The 19,096-nt window shown below is 41.7% G+C and overlaps 1 protein-coding gene across 3 annotated transcripts in view; it reads left to right on the top strand.

Annotated features, from left to right (window-relative positions):
* The window catches only part of SFXN5 (sideroflexin 5), a 548,869-nt gene that overhangs the window by 386,800 nt on the left and 142,973 nt on the right, over window positions 1–19,096 (top strand). For all 3 annotated transcript variants that reach the window (XR_013622453.1, XM_068106421.2, XM_068106422.2), the window contains one exon: window positions 13,787–13,904. Coding sequence is in view for 2 of the 3 variants with exons in the window: in XM_068106421.2 (XP_067962522.2) it covers window positions 13,787–13,904 (118 nt within the window). In the remaining variant the exon portion in view is untranslated. The remainder of the gene's footprint in view (window positions 1–13,786; window positions 13,905–19,096) is intronic.

The raw sequence follows: 19,096 nt of genomic DNA, 5'->3' as shown, positions 1-19,096 counted from the left end.
ATGTTTTCATCTTGGGAACGACTTAAGAACCAGGATCGTCCTTTGCGCTCTTACAGTCACATTTAAACCTAATGGCCGCAGGAATACTTGGAAAGGCTCGGCCTATGATACATCTGTACCCATGTGCATTGTTCCCATATCCATGTGTGAAAAGCAGAAATGTTTGCATAAACCACATCCCACTCTCTCCCGAAATGAAAATCGAGTTCATTTTCTCCCAAAATCATTCCACAATGTCTCTGGATAAGATTACCGAGTTCACTTTGGCCTGCAGCTATTGTCTCCCTCCGTGCTCCAAACTGCCTAATCGACGCAATGCCAAGATAACCTTTTATAATTGCTCGATGCTTCTCCAGATAGTTCCAGCTGCAAAGTTAATTCCTGAAATGGAAAATTTAGAATGGAATTTTAGGGTTTGTAAGATTATCAAAGGGAAGCCTCATGTCGGCAGCATACTGCTGGCATTTTGCTTAACATACTCTGAAAAGCAAGGATTAATGTGGCAGATGTCAGCATGCTTGACGTGCAAATCCTGAATTGTAGAAATACATGGAAAATTAAGCTTCGGGAAGGTGGTCCATCAGTTGAAGCGTACATTATTTTACAAATAGCTTTTATGACTCGCATCCACAGTTCATATACACCAGTCTATGAATCATATTTGATTCCTACATTCCACAGTGCGACGAAACCTTAATAGAAATTTTGCTTGTGTGCCTCAAGCCAATTTGCAGGTGAATTATTTCTGAATATTTCTTCACACGAAATATGCTTGCCATAATGTCACACATAGATAGAAGTGGATTACAAAATGCATATTTCCTTTACTTTCTGAACTTTTGCTCTGAAGCTAACCTCAAGTTTGTTTCCCTCAATCCAAACAAACACAGTCCAGGACGATTGTCCATGTCATTATTTTGTAAACTTAGTTGAAACATGCCGGTTATATCATATTTGTCCAAATACCTTTCGGATATTAATATACGACAGGCCTTGTGTGATATTCAGTTATGATACTCTTACGTTTATGGGGGGTAGGCAATGGAATACCTTGGGGCCAGGTAGGATTGTATGGGTAGTGTGCTCCGACTGTCGTGAAGAAGAAGAAACCTGTAACTAAGTAGGGATCCGTTAGGCCGGATGTCGCATAAGTGTATGATTATCTACATGAGAGGGGTGGGGCTACGTTAATTAGTTAGGGTATAAGAATAATTCCCTGTATGTAATCACCTCTGTGGATTTTCCCTTGTTCCTTATGACACACACCATACCAGCCATTCACTCCACACCTAAAATAACACCAAATAAAACAACCGGAACCAGGACATTCACGCACCACCAATGATACCACCGACCGGGTCATCTCAAAGGCCGGCAAGTGGCCGTGAGGCCACGCCTCAAAGAACGATTGATCAGGATGCCCATAGAGCAATGCGATGGCGGCCACTGATTGGAGCGCACGGACGTCATCATAGAACATTCTAGAACGAGGGACAAAAAGATGCGCCCCACCATTTTTTCTTCCTTCTGGACCTTGGCTTTCATAAGAGCGGGGACATTGACTCTCTTCCCTGGGTCTTCCCGACATCCAGCAATACGGGCGGTTGCAGGTTGTGCACTCTCTCTCTCCCCTTTGTGGCAAGTGGTGCTGTGTATGCCTGGAAGGAGCATCACGGCTCGGTGCGGCCGAGCAGGAGGGAGCATGGGCTGTTTCGCTTCGCCGTCAACGGCTGGCTTGGGACGCGAATTCGCTCCAAGGCGTGGGTTCCCACCGACGGACTCGGGGATCCATGGGACACGCCAGTGGAGTGCAGTCAACCGCACCTCACAGACACTATATTTACTTTCAGTTATTTTTCCCTGTGTCTGTATACGAGTCTGTATGGGGACGTCCCAATTAGGAATTTTAGTTTACCGTGCATTTCTTGTCACCTGCATTAATTTTATTAAACTGGGTTTTGTTGCATTTTAATTCCTCACCCTGTCCCGTTTATCTGTCTGTGATTCGGAAAACCACCCATGCTGCGTCTGCCGGTGCAGGTAAGCTTCGTCATTCCCCCACTCCTTGTGCATATAAAGAAGGTCCGCCATAGTTGACTGAATGCCTTGGAGGTAAGCTGATCGGCAAGTTGTCCCCAGGGGATCTCAATCCCTCCCGGGAACACGACAATACTTTTATGGGAAATTGCCTTGAGACATAACATGGGGAATTTGTTTATTAGAGAGAATGTGGTTCTCTCTTATTAGTCAATGAATCAGGGAAAGTTAGATGTATAAGCAGATGTTTGGTACTGAATGAATGATCGTTGTAAGGCCATTTTCCCCACTAGAGCAGGGGTTAGCCTTGCGGGCTCCATGACAATCATGGTTCCCTGTTTGAGGCAATGTTTTTATGGCCGGATGCCCTTCCTGACGCCAACCCTTCATCGCCTCTTACGATGCGCAGGGATACGGTGTACCTATTCTAAATCGGGGTACACACCGGGATCATTCATCCCAGCAAGCTGGTACTCAATTTGCCGACCTCGGAAGGATGACAGGCTGAGTCAACCCCCCTGGCGTTAATTCAGTGATCGACCGGGATTCGAACTCAGGATCCTCGGATCCCAAGCCGGCACCCTAACCGCTAAGCCAACACCAGGCTAAAGTACTACAGAACTTTAATATATAAGAAAACTAACACGATATAATGACAATAACACCGAAGCTTTTCGTGCTGTACTCTTCAAGGTGATTCACAGCTAAGAGATTGGAAGTTATGAGAACTAGTGCATTTATAAACATGTCTAAGTAACAACCCCGATTGGTTCTTCAGTCTTGACGTCATTGGTGTTCTGAACGCCCATTGGTTGACTCAGTCATCCACTGTCCCTGGCTCCGTTTGGCTGGAGCGGAGCGGAGTTTTCAGCGATGACGCACCATTTGCATCACTACCTTGGACAGCGGTCGGGGAAATACCTTTAATCTTTCTGTGTTGAAAGAGAATGAGAGAATGTACAAATTCCTTTTGACGACACAATGTAGGGTCCGTGTAACGGATGGAGGTTGCTTCTGACATACGTAGATGTAACGTACTCCGACCTCGGCTCAATATCTTGAACATATCTACATTGTACTGGTCTGCACAATCGGGGTTGGCAGCCAAGTGCCGTGCAATGGCAGAAGAAGAAGAAGAAGAAGAAATGGTCGACGATCCTTGAACGTTCTTGCATGCTCGTACCGGTTGAGTCCTCACTCCCAAGTTCACGGTTACTTAGACATGTTTATAGATGCACTAGTCAACATCTCTTCCGGTCTCTTTGCTGTGAATCGCCTCGAAGAGTACAGCACAAAAAGCTTCGGTGTTGTTGTCATGATGTCATGTTTTTCAGGAAAGGACGGACTTGGTATCCAAAATGAGCCAGTGGAGCGAATGTTGGAGTTCTGTGTGGAGAATGAATTCGTAAATGCATACAAATGATACAAACAACCCAAGCAGAGACTGTTCACTTAGACTTCACTTGATGGGCATCATACAAATCTGATTGACTACATTGTAATCAACAGAAGATGGAGAAGTGCTGTTCAATTGCCAACACTTCCATGTGCAAACTGTTTGCCAGATCATGAACTTCTTGTGGCAAACTACGAGTCCAATTGATAAAGGTAAAAAAAAAGAAACTCCAACCAGATACAACCTTGAAAAAATATCTAAACTATGACGACACTCGGTAGAGCGCATACCTCCGCCGGGCTGAACAGTTTACGTTTTATATTCACCGATAGGCCGGATCAGGATCCGGACCTGAACCAAAATCGAATTGGCTTGTTCTTGTCACCGAAGCAACTCATCCACTAACTTTTGTCATAACTCGTCTACAACCTTTTGAGATATCGTGTTATATATCATTTTAGCCCGAGCACTCAATGGTGAAGAATCACTTAGAAAATTGAAAAAAACCTCTCGTATCCGGATTCAGATCTTCACCAAAATCTAATCAATTCATCCTTATTACACACTCAATCTTTCCACCAGGTTTCGTCCGAATCAGTCCATAACCTTTTGAGATTTTATGTTATATATCGTTTTTGGCCCTATTGCTCAATGGTGAAGAATCACTTTTAAAATTCCAAGATCTGGATCTGCATCCGGATCCTGACCAAGCATGTGTGTTTCTGTCCTTGTCTGGTCACCTACCTACACAAAATATTTCAGAATAATTGCTTCAGAACTGTGACAGTTTGTGTGACAGTTTGTGTGACAGACTTCTTCTAACTAACTTCAGTTTGTGTGACAGACAAACTAGAAATCACTCATAGAGCGACACTTAGAGAAACAGAACAAACTAGATGGTATTCTTAGAATACTTACCCTGCGCAGTCAACTTGTTGCGAGCCAACTCTTCTGTTTTTGAACATTGTTTTTCTTTGATCCAATATGGCTGCCAGACCACGTGAGTGATGACATCATAAATTTATACTCTCTAATATAATTGTTGCATAGATCACGCTCAATAAATTTAAAATTGATCAGATCAGATCACCAGCGTTGTCCCTGTCGAATTATGACGTCATAATTATGGCAACAATGACGTCATCGTTAACAACACCTATTCCCCATATGGAGTTCTTTACGATGGGCCATGTTTCAATTTTTTCCATGCAGAGGTTTTGGAGATGTAGAGGTGCAACGTTTTTCGGTTTTTCCAAGATGGCGCCTGTACCACATGACCTATGACGTCATGATTATCATTAACATATTCTAAAGGAGGCGCTGCTATGGTGAAAATTTAGTGTCAATCAGACCAACAGTTGCTGAAATATTTAAAATAATGATCAGATAAGTCCTAATAAGACTAAAATCTTGTCATCTAAAAATCTAGTCATGAATGTCACCAGAATTCGGCCACAACCTGATGGAACTTTATAACTTGTTAATATGAATTAATAAATGTGGGAAAATTACATGCCTAGACCATGTGTGTGTGTAGGTCTGAAAACCATAGGAAACAAAAACGGCTGGGCCAATTTCCACCAAATTTTGCAAACTTGCCAGGGGTGCCCAGGGTCTGGTAATGGGCATAACCCCACCCCTAACCCTGTAAGAAAATTCCCTGGATGTTCATGTACATCTGAAAATCATGGGGGAAAAAACCGGCTGGCCAAATCTCCACCAGGTTTTGCATAAATGCTGGGAGTACCCAGATTCAGGTCATGGACACCACCCACACCCTGCTCCTAACCCCACAAGGTAATTCTCTATATGTTGGTGCATGTATGCCTAAATATCAGAGAAAAAAACCGCTGAGCCAATCTCCACCAAATTTTGCATATGTGCTGGGAGTGTTTGTACATCTGACAATCAAGAAACTGACCTCAAACAAGGAAATGAGGCCATTTGGCCCATCATTGCCATGGTGCCCTCTTGGGTTAATTTTTGCTACAGCTTTAAACATCAATCTTCGTAAGAGTTTACTGAACTCTAACTAACCCGATTTTGATTGAGTGACCCAGCTTGGGGGAAAAAACGACATTGGGGTACCGGCACATGGTGCACATTGAAAACGTTAAAATCTTCTAAATATTGTCAAGTGTTTGTTTGTTTTCGTGTTTGTTTGTGTGTTTTTATGTTCCTCTTTCAAGGCCAAACTGTAGCATATAGAGGCCCCAAATTTGGGAATAAGTACTTTCCCAGATATCTGGGAAAGGTTTTCAGCACCACACTTTGACCTTGAAGTCAATTTTTGAGGCCACCAAAGGCGCTTAAGGTGTATATTGGGATGGGTGGTCGGACCGTGCTGCGACTAGTCTGCAGGCAGAAGTTAACTACCATGAGGCAATAACATCATAGTTTCTCAATGCCCAACACACCCCGAACCCCCCACCGGAAAAGCACACCCAGCCGGGCAGCACCGGGTATCCCCTCTAATCTCGTAATAAAAAAGCAAGCAATATTAAGAGTTTGTTTTTAATGTACTGATTAGGAGGTATTTTTGGCATCAGCATCACTGGATGAGTGACCCAACTTGGTTTCTGGTTATATTAAATTTAGTAAAACAATGCTTATTCTGAAGAGGCAAATACAAATACAGTATATCCAAATAATAAACCATGGGTTAGAAAAGATCTTTGGATTATTTTGCAGGAAAAACAAGTTGCTTTTAGAAAAGATGATTCGTTGAAAATGAAATGATTACAAAAGGAAATACAAAAAAATTGGTTACTTGCCAAAAATTTGGTTTGGTAAAAATTTGGTGACAAAATTTGGAGAAAAGGTAAATATGCAGGTAAAATTGAACAGAAATATAGATCAGAGATGGTGAAGGAAATGACAGGTTACGACAAGAAAAACATCCTAGCATCAAGTTCTGATAATGTGTTAACTCTTGCTTGTGATTTTAATAAATTATTTGTTCGATTACACAAATGTAATTTTACACTCGTTAGGGATAATTATTAGGACACATGAGAGACTCTGCGAGGAAAGAGGAAGGAGTTTAACTTAGTCATTGTGTAGTTCAAAGATCTTTAAAGAATGCCAAATCTGGTACGGCTGCTTGGCCGGATAGCTTGTCTGGACGTATTTTAAAATAATCTTATAAGGAATTGGTTTTACTTTTTTTTTTATTCACCGTTTTAGTGTTCACTGAACTCTCAATAAGTTTCAACGTTGTTGGAGTCTTCTGTCATTATAGGTGTATCTAAAATACCAAACCGGTTAGTTTCAATGATTAATAGACCAGTAGCATAAACTACTATACCCATTAACTGTTTGACAAGGATTGTGTGAGAAATATTATTGTGGAGTAAACGAAGGAATGTATGGATCCGGATCCTTTCTTAAATTGTTTATCGGGAAAAGAGCGGTGTTGTAGATGCAGTTATAACCTTGTTACACAAAGGGTATGAACACCCTGAGAGAGAAACATCTTATGCACAGGTTTTTATTTGTGGATTCTTCATCGGCTTTTAACACTATCCACTCATTTATTGTTGGAGAAGTTGCAAGGTGTGCGTGTGAATTTAAATTTGAACTTACTAGTGAGATACCCGTGCTACGCAGGCCAGAAGCAAACAGGCAATGCAGATACGGCGAATGCTAAAGCATGAAACCAATAAATTCCACATTCCTGTAGCACCTTCAGTCGCACGTCAGACATGGACAGCAAGTTCGTGAAGGACTTACATGAAAAACGTACCCGTTCGCAAAGAAACGGGTACATTCACGTATAGAAACATCGATCGTGGGTCCATGGCGAATCTGCATATGGCGATCCGCGAAGTTCACGTTCAGAAAGTAGAAACTATCACGGCATGTCGTCATTCACTTGAACTCGATATCTCTTTTTTTTCATTCCAAACAACATAACTCCAATCTATATAATAATACCGTAAGGACTCGACTTTGTTATCCCTTTTACGCCGCACCCAGTGACCCGATGCCCACGGCACTAATGGATTTACGATCTACGAACCGCGCTCTTTGTTTATCACGTACAGCCATACTCGAAAAATCTGAATTAGCCGACGTTGGGGCCCAAAAGCATCCGATTAACTGCCAATACGACGCCATCTTACGATGCCATTGTATTGGCGTCTGCTGGGCGAAGGCGAAGCAAGCCGTCCGCTGATTGGACAGGCGAAGGCGAAAGCAAGCCGTCCACTGAGTGGACAATCCAGAGCATGCATTTGTGCCGGTGTCGGCGATCGTTGTTCATATACGCACTCTTCATTCTCATCTTTCTTCCTAACTCTTACTCGGACAAGCAAATCCCCTATGCCATCCATAATGGTACACTCTATCCATACACCACATCCTCCCTTCCGTGGATGTTCCACGGGTTTCGGCTAGTCACAAATTAATCACAAAATAAACTTTTAACAACATTGTTAATGTTTACTTCATTGTAAAAACTACCAAGTCAACAGTTAAAAGGATTTTGAGCCGATAGGTGTTACGGCCTCGGAAAGAACGATTGAGACAGCGATCTGTCTCAATGTTGGCTTATACACTGCCCAAGATGTAGAGGTGCAACGTTTTTCGGTTTTTCTATTTTTCGGTTTTTCGGTTAAGCTATGTGGAATTCTCTCATGTAGACCTTAAACCCACGTCGTTTGAACTTTGGCCGAGGTCATTATTCACTTTTAATGATGTTTATATACGAATCAAAAAGAAGATAATTGGTTTTGGGTCGTCTTTTCCGCATATCTCGTGGGATTGTGAGTTGGAGAGACTGCCGTGATGGCGGGGAGGGGGTTGGCATTCTCTCAAGCAGGGATTCAACCCATGTCTTATAAAAGGTCTTTGTCCGAGGTCACCGAGTCCGATCGGTGCAGCGATCAGTGCAGCCGTTTGTGCAGCACCTGGGAAAATAACATTATACGGGAGTCCAAACCTGAAAATGCTGGAGGCCAAAGCTGAAATTGGAAAAACAATATAGCCTATTTTACTCCAGGAGATCCTAGGATTACCCACCCAAAATATCGTTGCAATCGGTTCAGCCATTTTTCGAACGGACGGTACCTTCGAACGGACGGACAGACTGACGGACGGACGGACAGATGGATGGACAGACAGACGGGCGGACATTTGGTGAATTATAGTAAGATGGGTTAATTAATTTTTTGACAGATGGACAACACAAGGTTAATTTGGACTCGCAACGGTACCCGCCCTACGGGTGGGGCTTCAATTGGGAGGCCAAAATGAAAAGGCAAAATATCAGAAATTGAAGGCTTTTTTATTTTAAACAATTCATATAAACATCCATTAAAATTGTTAAATCATATCACAGGCAAATCATCAAAATCTAAACAGTATTTGTAGAATTTCAATAAAAGCCACATCACTGTTCATATCAGTAAATATTATTCCATCGTGTTTGGAAAAACTGGAAAATTGGAAAAATTGGAAAATTGGGAAAAAATTGGAAAAACAATATAGCCTATTTTACTCCAGAGGGTCCCAGGATTACCCACCCAAAATTTTGTTGCGATCGGTTCAGCCGTTTTTGTGGTACCTGGGAACAGACAGACAGACATTTGGTGAATTATAGTAAGCTAATACATTTTCTGATTATATTATGTACAATACCAGTACTCTGCAAGGATGTATATTATCACCGGCTTTGTTTACCTTCTAATGAGTGTTTTCGAATGTATTAGCCCTGGCTTATCTTCATATTTTATGGTAAAATGTGCATATGATAATTTTTTTTGCTGGACGGATTTTCAACAATGATGACAAAGGGTATAGAGACGATGTTTATTCCTTCTTAAGTTAGTGCTAGGAAATTCACCATGTCCTTATATTGTAGGGAAAATAAAGGAAATTGTTTTTGCTTTCAGGAACAGCAGGGAAAATGATCAAGCATTGTCGATTTTGAATGAAAATGTTGGGATTGTTTAGAATTTCAATATTTAGTAACCTTTATTGATAATGAATTAAACTGGAAGAGTAACACAGAGAATGTAAGCTGTACATGTAATCAGCTCATACTTTTTAAGGGGTTTTAAGTGTATTAATGTTCACATGGAGATTCTGTTTTTGTTTTATCGGGCTGCAATCCAATCTGTTGTAACATTTTGTTGTATTTTATGGGTTTTATCTCAAGATAACAGAAGGAAATTAGACAGACTAGTGAGGACAGCTAGTAAGGTGGTGGTGGGTTTTTTTAATGTAATCTGTGGCTACCTATCTGCATCGTTTTCTGGGGACATGGCTGTACCGCTGATGCAGTGCCCCCGTTACCTGTAAGCTGGTACTCATTTTGCCAAACCTTGGAAGGATGGTCAGGTTGAGTCAACCCACCTGGTGTTAATTCAACAGCACGACAGGGGCTCGAACTTAACACCCTAAAATCTCAAGCCAGCTACCTTGACCATTAAGCCAACACTAGGCCTACAGATAGTAAGGTGATTGTCAAGGATGTTAAATATTTAGAAGTTTTACTTTAGGGTGCTATCGATTTTCTATTGAGGATATTTCTATTAGGTTCAATTTGACTATTTATTGATGATGTAGATCACCATTTCCATGCTTGTTTAGTCTTTCATCAGTCAGGAAGAATTCGACTTCCACGAGTTAAAACCTTTTTGGAAATTGCTTTTTTGCTTTGTGCTATGAGGCAATACAATGACTCATTTTCCAGATGAGTCGAATGAAGGTGATGCTGTGAGGGATCTTCTTTTTTTTTAATGATTCATTTGGTATTTCCAAAGAATATATGCTGTTTTATGATGTTTGTTTTTCATGTTGAAGTTTATATTATTTTATTTGACAGCTGTTTTGTAAAAGGATTCCTTAAGTGGTTCATGGAAGTGGATGTTAGTGCTTTAATTGAAGGTATTAAATTGCCACATGAAGTGAATTTATTGTTTACTAGCTGAAGTTCCCGGGGAAATTCAATGCAATATGTAGTGAAATATTATGTCAGAATCGAAAATGTATTGGTAGCCCAGAGGCAGATCGTTTACACGCAAAGTTTGTTTTGATAACGTGGGAATGCAAAATATAATAAAACAAGAGCAATCAGAGATTGCAGATCCTCGCCAGGACATGTTTGTTTGTGTGTATTTTCTGTGGTATTTTGTGTTTCGGATAAGGTTAGTTTTTCTATCCAAGATGGCTGCCAAACCACGTGACCCATGATGCTGTTTTGTATTACTAGGGCATGCCCGTACGTGGGTGCCCGTTCCTTGCCAAAAAAAAAAAAAAACGCTACCCGTACGCTCTACCCCGCCCGTACGCCCGTAAACAAAAAAAACAACGCTCTTCGCTTCCGCCCTTCGCTCTGACTGAATTGGGAGAAATAATGCGCATAAGAAATCGAGAAATTATTATTTTCTCCGGAAGAAATCGAATTACGAACCGTAATGGCGCACGCGCTCGGCTCGGCTCGCTCTCACAACCGCAACAACGCGTTCTGTGATTGGCTGCCGGAAGTGCAGTCTTCACTGTCCGGAAGGTCGCAAATCACAGTTACGATGAATCGCAAATTAGTTTTAATTAGTTTTAAAACATAGTTTAACGGCAACATAGTTTTCCAACGTGAAATAAATGAATACGCTCTCAAATGTGCCGTCCGAGGCAGAGTCTGTTCGCCACGTTCGGCACACGTGATAGCTCGCTGCTCTCTGATTGGTTGAATCGTTTTTTGGACATAGCTCGGTAACTACTTCTCCGATTAATATGAAACCTTGAAAAGGCACATCCTCGGGTCCCCAGCAATATACCTGGCAAGTTTCAAGTATATCGGACCGGTAGTTGTCGAGAAACAGCGGTCACAGACAAACATACATACATACATACATACATACATACAAACATACAAACATACAAACATACAAACATACACACAGAGATTACTGGAATTATAGATAGATTATCACATTATATGCAGCAATGGTGTGAGATGATATTTGTAACATTTTTAATTGATATGATAAGCGCTTTCAGAGAAACAATTTTTTGAATATCTTCCTTAAATGCAATATGGCTACCAGACCATGTGACCTACGACCTAATCGTTTTCAAACATTATTCCTCAAGGCTAGTAGAGCATGTGTGTGGAGTTGCTCATCCATCTATTAAGCTGTTCTAGAAAAAGTTTTTCATTTCAATCCAATATGGCTGCCAAACCACGTGACTGATGAGGTCATCATTTCAATTCTCACATACAATGTTTGTGTAGATCACGCTGAAGAAATTTCAAAACTGATCATATCAAGTATTCTACTTGTCTAATTATGACGTCATGATGATGGCACGGATGACATCATCATTAATACATGTTGTTCCCCGTGTGAAGTACTCGGCAATAAGCCATGTTTCAATCTTTTTTCCATGGAGTGGTTTCTGAGATTATAGAGGTGCAAGGTTTGTCAGTTTTTCCAAGATGGTGCCCATTCCACCTGACCTATGACGTCATAATTATCATTATAATAATTTTGCAGGAGAAGGTGCTCCTATGGTGAAACTTTTGTGTCAATCGGACCAATGGTTGCAGTGAAACACTTTCTCATGTTTTATGCGGACAAACATACATACAAACAAACGGACAAACAAACGGACCCAAATGCAATACCCTCTCCTCTGGCGTGGGTAATAAATAAAAACCGAGTAATTAACATCAGTAGTAGAGCCTGTGTAATGTCCGCGCAGCAGACGGATAGGATTACAGGTGGGGGAGCATGAAGACTGTGGTGTTGTAATAAATCCGGAGGTGAAATGTGCCATGAATGGTCCTTTCCAGAGCTATCTCTATTAGTGCAAGTGAAGGCATTAGAAGTGCTCCGGCGGGCATCATACAGTGCCGATCTTCTTGATGTGGTAGATTAAATATACGAAAACAACAGCCGGATCATACCGTTTCGATCTTGTAACGCAGTAGATTAAAGTTAAAAAAGCAACAGATGGATCATACCGTGTCGATCTTGTAACGCAGTAGATTAAAGTTAAAAAAGCAACAGACCGATCATACCGTCTCCATCTTGTAACGCAGTAGATTAAAGTTAAAAAAGCAACAGACGGATCATACCGTGTCGATCTTGTAACGCAGTAGATTAAAGTTAAAAAATCAACAGACGGATCATACCGTCTCCATCTTGTAACGCAGTAGATTAAAGTTTAAAAAGCAACAGACCGATCATACCGTCTCCATCTTGTAACGCAGTAGATTAAAGTTAAAAAAGCAACAGACGGATCATACCGTGTCGATCTTGTAACGCAGTAGATTAAAGTTAAAAAAGCAACAGACGGATCATACCGTCTCCATCTTGTAACGCAGTAGATTAAAGTTTAAAAAGCAACAGACCGATCATACCGTGTCGATCTTGTAACGCAGTAGATTAAAGTTAAAAAAGCAACAGACGGATCATACTGTGTCGATCTTGTAATGCAGTAGATTAAAGTTTAAAAAGCAACAGACCGATCATACCATGTCGATCTTGTAACGCAGTAGATTAAAGTTAAAAAAGCAACAGCCGGATCATACCGTCTCCATCTTGTAACGCAGTAGATTAAAGTTTAAAAAACAACAGACGGATCATACCGTGTCGATCTTGTAACGCAGTAGATTGAAGTTAAAAAAGCAACAGACGGATCATACAGTGCCAATCTTCGTGACGTGGTAGATTAAGGGGGAACCCAAACACATTTTTTTCTGAAAACCATTGAACATCATTAATCGTGGTATAATTTGACATGAAATAAAATTGGGAATTTTTTAGGCCAATCACTATTCTGACTCTATCCTGTAGCATGTCACACATTTCTCTATTCGGACTCAAGTCACATTTATCCGTCACATTTATCCGTGTCTTGCATTACCACTGATTTTTCCATATGTCAAACAAACATGGAGAACATTTTTAATGATGTTCTTAAAGGGAAAGATATTGTATCCAGCAATCCATGCCTTACTGAACCGACTTACCCAGGCCTTATGGAAAAGCAGCAATTTTGGCTGATTGATGTTTCCTCTTTTCTTCCCTGTTATGTTTGAAGGTATTGATGGTCAGTGAGTAATCATTGTAAAACCACAGCTTTTTGTTGAACACATTTATAACAGCAACATGCAGATGGTGAAAGAATATCATCTGGAATTATTCTAGAAGATAATACAATTCTCATTGTTGATTGATGGAAGAGCACTTTAGCCTTACTTTATCTATTTTTGTTTCTTATTTGGGAATGTTTGCCCTGTGGGGAGAGGGGGGCAGAGGCGGTTGGGGGAGAGGGGGGAAGGGGAAGGCGCATGTACCTGTCACAACTATGTACATGACCACATATTTACTGTTCCCACAGGAGGAAGTTCTTAAAAGTGTGGCCTGCTCTTCATTTACCATTGCACGCTCTAGTGTGTACAGCTGCTTTCGGCCTGGCCTTGCCTGTTGCTATCAGTCTCTTTCCACAGTTTTCCCAGGTAAACCAAAACTCTACAATGGGATTGTTTACATGCAGTTGGGAATGATGTGGTGCACACCTTGGAATGAGAATGCCCATTTGGTGTGATTTATGTTAAATTGCCCAGCTGATAAAGGCGGCATGCCAACAGCTGATTGAGGGTGGAGTTACAGAAGCTGGATTTCGGGGGAAATAGCAAAAGCTAAGGGCTGATTGAAGGTATCTGGGTTAGGGGTTGATTAGTTCCTGTTTTCCAAAAAAGTACAGTGCGCCGGTGTCCTAAACAAAGGAGAGTGCACCCGTGTCTGGAGAGTATGCTATTGGCTGGGAAATGGGAGAGTGCGCCTTTGGCTGGGAAATTGGAGAGTACGCCATTGGCTGGGACATGGGAGAGTGTGCCATTAGTTGGGACATGGGAGAGTGCCCGTTGGCCTGGACATGGGAGAGTGCGCCATTGGTTGGGACATGGGAGAGTGCGCCATTGGCTGGGACATGGTAGAGTGCGCCATTGGCTGGGACATGGGAGAGTGCCCGTTGGCTGGGACATGGGAGAGTGCGCCTTTGGCTGGGACATGGGAGAGTGCACCGTTGGCTGGGACATAGGAGAGTGCGCTGTTGGCTGGGGCATGGGAGAGTGCGCCATTCGCTGGGACATGGGAGAGTGCGCCATTCGCTGGGACATGGGAGAGTGCGCCATTCGCTGGGACATGGGAGAGTGCGCCATTAGTTGGGACATGGGAGAGTGCCCGTTGGTTGGGACATGGGAGAGTGCGCCATTGGCTGGGACATGGGAGAGTGCGCCATTGGCTGGGACATGGGAGATTGCGCCATTGGCTGGGACATGGGAGAGTGCGCCATTGGTTGGGACATGGGAGAGTGCCCGTTGGCTGGGACATGGGAGAGTGCGCCATTGGCTGGGACATGGGAGAGTGTGCCGTTGGCTGGGACATGGGAGAGTGCGCCATTCGCTGGGACATGGGATAGTGCGCCGGTGTCTGGCAAATAGGAGAGTATGCCGGTGTCAGGGAAAGAGAGTGCACCCCAAACTGAAAACATTTTAGTATGATAATCCATTTTGATCATACTGACCCGGATGTATGTGTTTTCATATGATAATGACCGTTGACATAAGGGCAAGGTGCATGTGCATTCTTTTGACAACCTTTATTCAACTGTGTACCTTTGGTCTTGGGACAGAAGTACAAAGAGCTTAGTTTTGTTTGGAATTTGTTCCGTTCCACCCCTCCCCTCCCCCTTTATTATTATAAAAAGGGCATCTCTCAATAGCGATGTCGACCAGAGAGCCAGAAAGGCATCCATGGATTGAGTCGTTTTCCCAAAGGGTATGCTGCAGATTAGCTCTCCAAAAGACTGCTGAAGCCCCTATGTAGGCTGACTAATGATGTGGCTAGGCGTGTAGTACTTGACTGGCTTTGAAAAGTGGGTGGTTCTGTCTTTCCCTGACTGCAACTTAGCCAGTATCTATTATATATATATTTTTATATATATATATATTTTTTATAAACAGGAATCAAATTCCTGCGTGGGGCTAAGTGTGAAAAATTCTGACTTAATACGGGACTCGAACCACGGACCTCCATTGATTACGCGTCAACAGCCCACTGCGCTATTGAGCCAGCCGTAATCTCCTCAGAATTTTACACACTTAACACTGCGAGCTTTTATAATGGCCGATGTCTTACGTGACTAATGGGCAGACCCCAAATGTTAGCGTAAGTATATTTATGCATATGTATGTGTGTATATACAGAAGTGCAGTGAAGATTAACTCAATTTTTATAAACAGGAATCAAATTCCTGCATGGAGCTAAGTGTGAAAAATTCTGACTTAATACGGGACTCGAACCACGGACCTCCATTGATTACGCGTCAACAGCCCACTGTGTCAACGCCAACAGCCCACAACGTCAACGCTAACAGCCCACAACGTCAACATTACCACTACATATATATATATATATACGTATATATATATATATATATATATATATATATATATATATATATATATATATATATATATATATATATATATATAAATATATATATATAATATATATATATATATATTAGGGTGGTCCTCAAATGTACACCAAAAAATAAAATTGGACTTTTTTCAGGTGCTTGTTGCTACAATTGTTCCTTATTGTGAAAAAATGAAATGTGCCAAAGATAGTTTCTATACGACCTTATTTACTACCGTCACACATGGGTTGAAAATTACAATGTTTCAGTATCGACACACAAAATTGTTTTTAATAAACTAACACTCAGATGTAATCCCAAATCAGTAAGAATGTATGACAATCATCATAAACACACAGAGTAAGAGTCCTCCAGACCATTGATTCCTCATTAATAAGTTCTGTGGTAAATTATTTCCTCCTTATCTTCTTTGCGTCGGGGAACTGATGGCGATGCCACTCAACAACTTGCAACAGGTACTGGCGCTGCTGTTCATCCTTTGTCAAGACTTGATTGTAGTCCTATATTAATGCTGCACCACGTTCTGCAAAGTCGTTGACAGTGGCAATACCGCGCAAGACTTGCTGTGATGACTGAAATGATGGGTCATCGGCCCACTCACCAGGGTCCTTTTCTCGGAAGTCAGTATTGACTTTGAATGCAGTAAAAATTCGCAGTGACGCAGAAGTAACAAAATCTACAACAGTCGTGGCAGCGATGGCTTCTTTTGCTGTAAGATCCACATGTACCCGTGGTTGAGGATTCTCTTGGCATTCTTCTTTAAGAGCAGCTACTATCATTCGCTTGACATCAAGCTCAACACTATCGTCAAACAGAGCAAGTCCTGCCAGTTCTTCGCTGAGGTACCACAAGTGATTGGAAAGCTTTTTGCTGGTGGCTTCGGCAATCACTGAATCAGGATAGAAAATGAGTGCTTTTAAGAGAGCTAGGTCTCCAGCGGGAGCACCAATAGCAGATGGAGCGCTGAACCAGGCTTTGGTATACACTGCTCCAACAAATGCTGTAAAACGCTTTATGCCATTGAGTTCCTTTGGGGTCAGTCGAAACTGATCACGGAACAAGTAGATCTTGATTCCATAAATCACACGGGCCATCCATCTTGCCCGATGCATGGCTCCTGGCTGCATGAACCTGAATCCTCTCGGAGGACGCTCACCAAACAGAAAAATAGTCAACTCAAGAAGTTCATGGTAGTCATCTTGTAGTTGGCCCGATTCCAGTTTCTGGATGCAGAATGAAACGACATCTTCTTTGCAACTTAAAAATACACCTGAAACTACAGAGTCCAGGTCATCAGGCATCATTGGCTTAAACTTGCTTTGGTCAATGGAATTCCAGTTTGACTGGAAATGCTTGAAGACGGCTATCTCAGGTCCTTTTGATGAACCAAGAAATGGTTTGAATGCTGCCATTGCTGCCTCTACCACTAGTTCCAGAATGTGATGCCGGCATGCAAAATGTAATAGTGGTCGTCCAAGCTTTTGCTGCAAAATAGTGCATGCACCAAGTGCTGAACCAGTGTTGCTGGCTGTCGTGTCAAAGCTCATACCTGCCACCATGTCTTGCAAATGCCATTCTCCGAGGCATTGCATAACAGCAGCAGCTGTTGCTAGTCCAGTTCCTGCTGGCAGCTTTGGCACACCCAGAAGCTTTCCAGTTCCTTGTGGGTCACTGACAATGACAGGAAGGCGATCAACTTTTTTAGTCCCATCGTCTGGAAGGAGCTTGCCATCCCAATGAACCACCAGACTTGTGTTTGGAGCATAGGATGCCTGGATGTCACCTGCAATTGTCTTCCGTTGGATCCGCCTGGATTTCCTGATCGATGTGTGGTTGATGGCCAACTCTGAAGGGTCGTGTCCCAGAGCAGAGGCTGCTGCTGACAAGATGTGAACAGCTGATCGATCGCTAACCTTGGTGCGTTTGAGAGCTGCTGTTAGGTCCGGTGTAACAATGCTACTTGCATGCTTTCGGCTCTGCCTCTTTGAAGCAGATAGAACAGCAGAGTCGTCATGATCACTGGCTTCAGCACTGCTGTCTGTTGATGATGCTAGCTCAAGAGTCTACTCTCGGGCTGCTTTCTTCTCTTTTTCATGCTGCTCTCTTTCAGTCAACACCTTGTCGCGTTGATGTGTCCGCTCCTCTTTTCCTGCTAGCACCTTGTCAACACCAACCATAAAGCCCCATCGACCTGGCTCCCGTTGTGCCTTAAGGAATTCACAGTCCTCTGGTATTTTGATCAGATCAAGGACATCAACATGAGCAATGTCAAATAAGTCACGTAGACCGGTTTGAAACTGCTCTTCTTTCTTTATCTCAGGGACAGATCGCCGGCTCTTTCCTTTCAGGATGGATCTGTATTGTTCTACTTTTCTCTCTAGTTTTGCAATGATATTCCGCTCATCTGCAGTGGGGATCCGTGCTTTCTCTCAGATGCATAATGTCTCACGAACAACAGTTATTGCGGCACTGCTTATATCCAATTTCTCCGCATGATGTAGCTTAAAGTATCGCTGCAGAATCTCTTGCCAAGATGGGAGCCGAGTTTCTGGTAGTTTTTCAATATGGCAGCCTATCAGCCACACATGGTTCTTTTTTCTGGTTGCTCTTCTTGAAGTACTTGCACTCGCCATCATAACTGAAACAAACCGAAATAATTTCTGTATAGTGCTGATTAGCAGATTAGCAGGGGCCATGTGACAGTGGTAAAAGTTTTCAAAATGAAATGAAATTTTACCCAATTTGTTCTCTCTACAGGTGTAATAAAAAAATGGAAAAGCACTTTAGAAAAGTTAATGTTTACATTTGAGGACCACCCTAATATATATATATATAATATATATAATATATATATATATATATATATATATATATATATAATATATATATATATATATATATATATATATATATATATATATAATATATATATATATATATAATATATATATATATATATATATATATATATATATATATATATGTATATATATATATATATATATATATATATATATATATATATATATATATATATATATATATATATATATATAAAAGGAGGAGTGTGTGTGTGTGTGTGTGTGTCTGTCTGGATGTCCGCTTATAACTCAAGAACTACACATCGGAGAAAAGTTTTAGACACAGATTCGGAATCAGCATAAAATTCCTGGTGGTTATAGGCTACTCTGCATTTTAATATCA

Source organism: Myxine glutinosa, chromosome 2 (genome assembly GCF_964187855.1).
Source record: "Myxine glutinosa chromosome 2, kmMyxGlut1.1, whole genome shotgun sequence".
NCBI classification, from domain to species: Eukaryota; Metazoa; Chordata; class Myxini; order Myxiniformes; family Myxinidae; genus Myxine; species Myxine glutinosa.
This window is presented reverse-complemented; position numbering and strand designations above follow the sequence as displayed.